The 10,202-nt window shown below is 37.7% G+C and overlaps 1 protein-coding gene across 1 annotated transcript; it reads left to right on the top strand.

Moving 5' to 3' along the window:
• The first annotated feature begins 4,665 nt into the window (after window positions 1-4,665).
• Window positions 4,666-6,405, top strand: LOC106752509. The gene is made up of 3 exons (XM_014634203.1): window positions 4,666-4,964; window positions 5,094-5,585; window positions 5,622-6,405. Exons 1-3 carry the CDS (start codon window positions 4,666-4,668, stop codon window positions 6,403-6,405), a joined length of 1,575 nt encoding a protein of 524 aa, XP_014489689.1.
• The last annotated feature ends 3,797 nt before the right edge of the window (window positions 6,406-10,202 follow it).

Below are 10,202 nucleotides of genomic sequence, written 5' to 3'. Positions count from 1 at the left end.
GGGCATGCAGACCTGTAGTGGGGTCCTCCACAGTTAAAACATGAAACCGAGCCTTGTTGTCCTAACCGATCGGCAGATACAAATGCTTGTGAAGAGGGACTAGATCCGGATGATAGAGGTCGAGAGTAAGGTGTCCTCCTTACACCGAGACCACTAGTGGCGGTTGTTGGTCCCCGAACGGCTTGTTGCTGCTTCTTATGTCGTTCGGCTTCCAGCATATTCTTCTCCAGTACCTTAGCACTCTCCACTAAAGCAAGAAATTTTTGAATGCAACGACTAGCAATCACTGGTTTCAGATCTTCTCTCAAACCATTCTCAAACTTCCGACACTGCCACTCTTCATCCATCCTCATGGTATAAAATCTCTCATTAGGTGTTTGAACCTATTTGCACACTGCCACTCTTCATTCCACCCTGGACCAACTAGAGGAACTCAACTTCCTTAGCGATCCGAACGCTATTCGGGAAATATTCCTCGTAAAATTTATCTTTAAACAACTCCCAAGTAATAGGAATACACTCATCTTCCAACAGCATCCACATAGCACTCCACCAATGACATGCCTCGCCATTCAATTGGTATTCAGTGTATGCCAACCTATTCTCGTTTGGGCATCTCTTGGCGTTATAAATATTCTCCATATCCCTTATCCAATGATCAGCTTCGTCAGCACTGCACTTGCCATCAAACATGGCCGGACGGTGTTGGAGAAAACTCTCCAAACTCCATTCGGTTTGCACAGTCTTTGCAGAACCGAACGGTCTCCCGGCTTGCATGTTAGTCATTATTTCCATCATCTGCCTATGAGTATTTTCAGCATGTGCTCGAGCAGCCTCCAAATTTTGCAAGGCAATAGTGTTCTGTTGAGTCAGATTGACGTTCTGTTGTTGGAGAGCTTGAAGGACGGATTCCAACAAGTTGTTATTGTTGCTAGATAAGTCCCGTTCGGTCGGCTGAGGGGGAGGTCTAGGAGCCATCTTCTGTTTTCAACAGAAAGAAAGATCCATTAGTTCTTAAGAGATAAGAATATTCTGACCGAACAGTAGAGTACACAACATAAACATGGTGCACTCATAACCTACAAGCATTTTAAGGATGAAACTGCTCTTATACCATTAATGTAACATCCCAATAAATACAGATTGAAAACTATAATTTATTCTAGGAGTTAACATAAATAATAAGAGAGAACAATGGTGATTAAGCAACTAAGATAAAAGGAGATGAAATACCATGTGGAATTAAAACTGTACAAGATAAAAAGGTCAGATAAAATTTACAACACTAAACCGAACGGTCATGATAACAGTTCAAGACCGAACGGTAATACAAAAAGGAGTTAACCTAGGCCGAACGGTTTTACAAAACTAAACAATCGAACGGTTAGCTACACTAAGTGAAAAGGAAACTCTAATCTAAGCACCGGACAATCCTACACAGTTCTCCGGCATAACGTCTAAGGGTTGCTCTGTCTGCAGGGCATCTGCCAATGTATTTTCATGGTCACCCTATGCTCACACCCAAAAGGATGATCATTGCAGTGAAGAGAACAAACCGAACGGTCAAGTACTGAACGGTAACATAGACAAGACAGAAACAAATAAGGGTGAGCTTATGTAAATTTAATTAATCATTTTCACATACATTTTTAAAACATAACAATAATCAGATCCTAAACATCACTAACATAAATCCAAGTATATCATTTCAAAACCGAACGGCTTGTTGTCCTCCACAGTTAAAACATGAAACTGAGCCTTATTGTCCTGATTGATCGACAGATACAGATGCTTGTGAAGAGGGACCAGATCTGGATGATAGAGGCTGAGAGTAAGGTGTCCTCCTTACACCGAGACCACTCGTGGAGGTTGTTGGTCCCCGAACGGCTTGTTGCTACTTCTTATGTCATTTGGCTTCCGGCATATTCTTCTCCAGTAACTTAGCCCTCTCCACTAAAGCAAGAAATTTTTGAATGCAATGACTAGCAATCACTGGTTTCAGATCTTCTTGATGAGTCAATATTTTATACCAATTACTTAGTTTTTCGCACCGAATTGTGTTAGCGAATTGTGCTTAATTCTTAGTTATTGTGTCATTTTTACCAGTTGGGCTTAATTAGACCAATAATTCTTATTTTAATTAATTTGAATTAATTGTGCTTAATTATTCCTATTTTGATTTTCAGGGTAATTTTGGAATCACACTTAGAGACTTTTGGAAGAGCACCAATTTAGTGAAGACTCTCCACAAGGCAATTTAGAATTAATCTAGCTTAGCTTAGTAATTTAGAAATTGTAGATGAATTTTTGTAATATGGGCCAATTTTGGTAAAATAGACTAAGCCCATTTGTTAGAAAAGAAAGTGACATGGCTCTAGGGTTTTATTGTAGGTGGACCCCACATATTTTGAGACACATTTTTCAGACCTAGGGATTCCCAATTTTTTTTGGAGCAGCCGTCACTTTGCTGTCATGGATTCAATAGTGGAATGTGGTTCTCGGGTTTTTCTTCTTTGATGTTAAATGAAGAGCACATTTTTGCTTCTTTCTTTTCTTGGCAATGTTGTCACTTGGCACATGATTGGGGGAAGATTTTCATGTTAGAATTTTCTATTGGAACGTCTCTGTTTGCTGGAAAAATATGAGTCACCCACGGGTGAACTCTTATGATTGAATGAAGAAAAGTTTTTCCTTTTACCGTTTGCTTGATTGCCTGCACCGTTTTCTTTCTCTCTTGAATTTTCTTTATTGAAAGAAAAGGGCGAATTGAGTTTTATTTCTTTTGATTGAAAGAAGAAGCTGATTTTCACTACTAGAGGGTGCTTATGTCACGGCCTGGAAGAACATATTAATTTTCATTTGAAAAGTGCCCATCATTTCCTTGGCTTGGAGAGTGTTTGCGTCGTCCATCACACCTTCAAGTGCTGCACACGAAATTATTGTTGCCACGTGAATTTTATCTTCATTTTCGGTGTGGTATTATGGTCCGAAAATGGTTTTCCTTCATTTGAAAAATGAATTGTCACATCTACTTTAGTCATTGATGAACTGTTGTCATGGGTTCAGCTAGGTGAAGCACACGGTCATTAGTAGTTGCTGGAACGTGTTCTATTCGACTAGGCACTTGAATGATGCACGGTGACGTCCTGGGAGCTGGTGGTGTCATGGGCTAGTTACCAACCTCCCTGATGCCTTCAATTGACAAGTTTTAATTGCATCTGAAGTGGATAAGGATGTGGAGGCACATGACTTTTATTTGGAGAAGAGCATGGGATTTAGAAAGGGAGAAAGGATGGGACGTTGGCAGCTGTAGGGGTTATATTTTGTGATTCATATTTCTTTGGAAAAGCATTTAATTCAATTGGAGCACACAGTTTGACTTGGGTGAGGTCACGGCCAGCCACATGGCACAGGTTCATGGTGGAAGCAAATTTATTTGCTTAGAATCCTTGGAAGCTGGACTTTGCAGAGTGTCACAGCTGGAGGGTATTTTTAGACCATTTGGAATTTTCAATTTCATTAGTAGATGCATTGGTCATATAAATTGCTAGTAGGAGTTTGAGTTGTTTATTTCTTGTGTTTTAAATTAATTTGCATTGTAGGATTAGTTGTTTTTTAATTTCTTTAATTTAGTTTTGCATTTAATTTAATTTAACTGTGTTTAGATATTTGTTTAGTCTAGTATTTGGTTTAGTAGTTTCACTCTCTGGATTTGATTTTAAAAAAATAACTGCAACCATACCAGAGGTCCAAATGCTACGTTTTATATGTCACATGAAAGATAATTGAGTCTACTTTCCAGGAAAAAAAACCTCATCTCATTTAGAGCTCTGTAGAAAAAGTTATGGGTAAAACATTGAGCAAAGGTCAGAGCTGTCCAGTTCCAGCGTGAATTTTCGTATTTACTGTAGCAGTTTCGTTTTTTACTGTTTTAATTTCATTTTCATGCATGGTGAAATGTGTTGTTGCATTTCGTTTTAATTGAATTTAATTACGTTTTTACATCTGCATTTTAATTTAATTTAATTTTAAATTTTCTGCATTCACCACACAAACCTTTCACAAAACCCCACACCTTCGTGTTTGACTTGATTCTTGAACCGCAAAATTGGTCCTTGAGAGACGACCTAGGAGTCATTCCTAGCTATACTGCAATTCTTTATGCACATCAAATTTTGCATGGGCTACGACACCCATCAAAATTTTGGCGCCGTTGCCGGGGACCAACGGTTCAGTTTTAGGTCTTTTGTTGTTTGTGTGTTGTGTGTGCGTCAGTTTGTGATTTGTTTCGTATGTGTGAGTATGTTTGTTTTGTTGGTTTAGGTTGTTCTGTGTGTTTGAGATTTTAGTGCTATTGTTTCATGATTTTAGGGTGTGGTGATTTAGTGCATGACTAGAGGAAATCCTGGATTCATACCACCCTTTGATCCTGAGATTGATAGGACTTTTCAAAGGTTAGTTAGGCATTCTAGGAATTTGTCTTTAGAGTCTGTTTTTGAGTCTGTTCCATTAGATACTATGCATCCTACTGTTGAATCTGAATCCACTGCTGAATACTTTGTGCATACTGCATCTGTTGCATCTGCATCTGATTCTGATTTTGTTATTTTTCGCACTGAGAAGAATATGGCACAACCTCCACCTCGTGAGAGGACTTTTTGAGAGATGGCTGCACCTGATTTTAGTTATGAAAGCTTGTGTATCCAATATCCTGATGAGGACGTACCATTTGTTCTCAAGATTGGACTCATCCATTTGTTGCCCAAGTTTCATGGCCTTGTAGGTGAGTGTCCGCATAAGCATCTGAAAGATTTCCACTATGTGTGTTCATCCATGAGGCCTCAAGGTGTTCCTAAGGATCAATTCTTCTTAAGGACATTTCCTTATTCATTAGAGAATGCAGCAAGGGAGTGGATGTACTGCTTAGCGCCTAGAGCCATCACCAGTTGGGATGATATGAAGAGGTTGTTCTTAGCAAACTTTTTCCCAGCATCCCGAACCACAGCTATCAGAAAAGACATCACTGGGATTAGGCAGCTTGGTGGAGAGAGCTTATATGAGTATTGGGAGAGATTCAAGAAGCTTTGTGACAGCTGTCCTCACCATCAGATACCAGAGACACTCCTTCTCCAATATTTCTATGAAGGTCTCAATAGCTTGGATAGGAGTATGATTGATGCTGCCAGTGGTGGAGCACTAGGAGTTACGACTCCTACTGAAGCCAGGCAATTGATTGAGAAGATGGCTTCCAACTCCCAGCAGTTTGGCACTAGGAGTGATACTATTGTGGTGAAGGGAGTACATGATATTGTTACCCAGTCTTCATCATCTTATGATAGGAAATTAGAAAGCAAGATTGACTCCCTTGTGAGTTTGGTGTCACAGATGGCTTCAAATCAGAGACCAGCATCTCCCTCTACATCTGTTGCACGACATTGTGGTTTGTGTCTCTCCAGTGAGCACTATACAGATGACTGCCCTGCTTTGCAGCAACCTACTGGCCATAATGCATCTCCAGCCTATGCTGCAAACATACAAACTAGCAGGCAGCCAGAACAACCAAATTATGACTTGTCCAGCAACAGGTATAACACAGGGTGGAGGAATCACCCAAATCTTAGATGGAACAATAATGCACAACAGCAACAGCAACCACCACTTTTCGAGAATGCTGCAGGTCCTAACAAACCATATGTGCCTCCACATGTTCAGAGATATCAGAGGCAACAACAGCATGAGATTCCTGCTCAGCCAACTCTCCAACTTCCCATGTCTTCTTCTGAGCTTACCTTGGAGGAGTTGGTGAAGCAGATGACTATTCAAAATATGCAATTTCAGCAGGAATCCAGAGCTCAGCTTCAGCAGTTTCAGCAGTTTCAACAGGAAACAAGGGCCTCAACCCAAGAGACAAAAGCTTCCATCCAGAGCTTGACTAATCAGATGGGACAGATAGCCACACAGCTAAATCAGGCACAGTCACAAAATTCTGAGAAGTTACCATCTCAAACTGTGCAAAATCCTAGAAATGCGAGTGTCATCACCCTCAGATCTAGGAAGCAGATTGTTGTGCCCACTGAGTCAACTCCTACACCTACACCCACACCTGCTACTTGTCAAAGAAAAGAGGACCAGACTGGTCCAAGCAGGAAATTTCAGGTGGGTGGACCTTCTTCCTCTCCCGGTGGTTCTTCTCCTCTAGGTGGACCTTCTTCTTCTTCCACCACCACTAGTGTGCCTCCTCTATTGTCTGAGCGACCTATACCTCTTCCCTTCCCTCCAAGGGCAATTCCTAGCAAAAAGATGGAAGAGGTGGACAAGGAGATATTGGAGACCTTCAGGAAGGTAGAGGTGAACATACCTCTACTTGATGCAATCAAACAAATCCAAAGTATGCAAAATTCATGAAGGACTTGTGCACACATAAGAGGAAGATGAAAGGTAACGAAAGGATCAGCATGGGTAGGAATGTATCTGCACTGATGATAAGTTGTCGTTGAAGCTATTAAATTAATACTACTTTTAAAGGCAACTTCAGTATTGCCAAGTAGTATTCAAGAAAGTAGATAGGGCTAAAGTAACCCTAAGTCGTCTCCCAACGAACACGAAATTGCTTTCGAATATCTGACTCTTATGAATGTTGTGCAATGCTTATGAGTAATGGTTAAAAGTGAGAATATTTAAAGAATGTTGTAAAACAAAGAGGAAACCTAAAAACAATTATAAAGAAATAGGCTATTCCACTGCTTTTCCAAAATAGATTCGTCATCGGTTATTCACAGATCATTGTTCAATTGATTATTGTTTAAGTTTCAAATTAATTAAAGTACATTCTTAATTAATTTGAGGGCGATCATGCAGATAATCAAAGTACATTCTCAATCAAATGCAAGACCTTTCTAGATTATTCACAATAAATTCAACCAAAGTACATTTTCAATCAATTTTATTGTGTTTAATCATGTCTTTGCTTTTAATATGATAGAGAGATGAAAGACATAGAGAGAGAGCAACTTATCAATTATCAAAATAAACAATTGCATTAATTCACTTAACCTCAGAATCCATAATGAAATTACAGTGGAATAGCCCTAGGAGCTTAGTTCTCCATAAATGGAGTGAAACACATGAAAGAAAAGTGAAAGGAGTGGTGGATGAATGAATGAATGAAGCTCCCCTGGGTCTCTTTATATAGGCTTGATTGGGCTTGGACTTTGAATCTTCTGTTGATAAAATCTTTTATCTTATATCTAATATCTTTCAAATATTCAATAGATTTAATTAGTTTTTTAGAATATTTGATAATATCTTTCCTAGATAAAATAAAGATTTGGCAAAATTATCTTTTGATATTTATTGATATAGTTAAATAAGATATTTATTTAACAATATCAAGTAAAATATCTTAAGATATTTATTTAACAATATCAAGTAAAATATCTTAAGATATATGTTCTCCAAAATATCTTTTAAAATATCTAACATATTTAAACTTTCCCAAAATTACATTTCAACCCTTTTTATTTTGTTTACACATAAGTCCAAAACTTTCCTCTAATTGCACTTTAGTCATCTCTTTCTTTTCAAAATTGCATAAGAATCTTGAGTTGACCAGATTGGACCATCTTTGACCATTCAGTTTCATGCTTTAAATGAATAAAATTTTAACTTCAGCTGCACAAATAAACATTAGAACATCCAAAATAATTTATGCAACTAAGAATCGCATTTTAAGCATCTTTAATTCCCAAACCCAATAAATCCAATTGTCATAAATTCACATTAAATCAATCATTTAAGCACAAGAATTTCATCAAAAATTTGAATTTTAAAGCATAAACGTGGACATAAATATGCACTCATCACACCCCCACACTTATCCTTTTTGTACTCCTGGGCAAAATTCATTAATTTCAAAACTTTGTTCTGGGCCATTTTATTCCATATTTGCATTTGGATCAAAAGAATTAACATCACTGGACATAGATCAATCATATAATCATCACTTTGTCATGGACATGCAAATGAAATCACTTTATTCTTCACACATGAGTAAACCTTTTTGAATTCCCAAGAAAATCAAATATGAAAGATAACACTCAAGTCAAAATGTATCTATTTCTCTCCAACTCTCTCAAGTGTTTTTGGCTTGTGTTTACACTCAAAATACTCATGTAAATAGACATCCTTGGTATTTAGCAAAACTCTAACATTCACATACTTCAGAAAACATGCATTTATTGATCATGAGGGCTTTTTAAAGGTTATATTGGGGCCAAGGCAAAGGTAGGAAATTTTCTTTGGAATTTCTGGGTTATAGAAAGAGTAATGACACTTTATTTCAAAAACACCCTTATTTCTTGCTCTTTTTAGGAAGATTTTTTTTTTCTTTTTTTTTCATCACTTTTTTTTTTCAAAACTTCAACTTTTCATCTTCCTTTTTCCTTCCTTTTTCTTTATTTTGTGGTGAGACACTCTCCCACACTTATTCATCACTTACTTATAACACAATTCATTACTCCTTCTTCTTTCCTAAGGTGAGGAACATATGATTTTCCTTTATTTTTTTCCATTTGGCAATTTCTGGAAACAAGAAAAATAGTCTTAAGGCTCAAAGGGGTTTCCAATGGATTAATGTTAAGGTAAGTTTATTTGGCCAAGTAGCTAAAACAAGAAATGCCTCAATCATACCAAATCATGCATATTCACCTCAGTTGCACAACATAGAATCAAGCTAAATATTAGAGTACCATCAAAACATGGGCAAATCACTCAAGAAAAATAGGTATGGCACATGATGGTCCATCCTTATCATTAGGCTCAAAACACACATGGTTCAAATTTCTTTCACAAAAGATTTAATTAGGAAATTCCCAAGTCAACTCAATTAGCAAATCATAAAAGTAATCCATTCATATCAACATGATTCTTTTTTTTTTATATATGATCATCCAGTTACTGATTTAGACTCTCAAATCCATTGCAAATCTTTATTAAAGAAAGAAAAGAAGAAAAGAAAAAAAAACAAAAATAGGGAACAAATTAAATTGTTTCCCACACCCCCACACTTAAACTATGCATATTGCTCAATGTATGCCTTATATAGAATGCACAGAAAAAGTATGAGGGAACTTACCTCCTTCACGATGGAAGGAATGCTAGTAGGACTTCATCAGAAAAGTCATCCTGGATTGGAATGTTATCTTTTCCTTTTCCAATCCTACTAAGATGGTCAACTACTAAATTATGTGCTCTACTTCTGTCCTGAATAAGAGTCAACTTGTCCTTCTCGTTCTTGACCATTGTGATTCCATCTTTCTCGGGAACCACATGTATAGGGCCCACCCAAATGCTGCCAGAATTGTTGTATATAATACCTATTTGTAGCAGCTTGGTGTCCTTTTTCTTTACAACCCCCATCAGTTGAGGATTCAGTCTTCCTTGAGGTTGTCTCACTAGTTTAGCATCACTTGATAAGTCAATACAAAACAAAGAATGATCTTTAATCGGATGCTTCCCAGATTCCAACACGTTGAAGCGCACTTTCTCGTCTCCTATCTCCATTGTCAATGATCCTGCATGCACATCTATCTTGGTTCGTGCTGTCATCATGAAGGATCTTCCCAAGATAATAGTTGTTGGATTGATTCCATCATCATCCTTCATGTCCAAGATATAGAAATCTGCAGGAAAAATTAACTCTTCTACTTGGACAAGCACGTCCTGAAGCACACCTGCAGGGTTAACTGTGCTACGGTTGGCCATTTGAATGACCACACCAGTAGTCTTAAGAGGTCCTAGAGATAGAGAAGTAAAAACTGATAAAGGCATTACATTAATGGAAGCTCCTAAATCTAGCATGGCATTGTCAAACTTTGAATTTCCAATATCACAAGGAACAGAAAACATACCTGGATCTTTGCATTTTCGCGGTATTTCAATATTTTTCTTAATCAAGCTTGACACATTTCTTCCTAAATTCACAACCTCATTATCCCTAAAACGCCTTCTATTTGTGCAAATTTCTTTCAAAAACTTGGCGTATTTAGGGATTTGCTTAACAGCATCTAGCAAGGGAATGTTGATCTCCACCTTTTTGNAAAGACTTCAAATGAGAGAATAGAGAGATTTGTTTGGGTCCACTCCCAGGAAAGAGAGGTGCGTCACAATGGACAACTTAAGTACCAAGTCTTTCCTAGCCATAG

Source organism: Vigna radiata, unplaced genomic scaffold, assembly GCF_000741045.1.
Source record: "Vigna radiata var. radiata cultivar VC1973A unplaced genomic scaffold, Vradiata_ver6 scaffold_155, whole genome shotgun sequence".
NCBI classification, from domain to species: domain Eukaryota; kingdom Viridiplantae; phylum Streptophyta; class Magnoliopsida; order Fabales; family Fabaceae; genus Vigna; species Vigna radiata.
The sequence above is the reverse complement of the archived record's forward strand: the minus strand, read 5'-3'. Positions and strand labels throughout refer to the sequence as shown.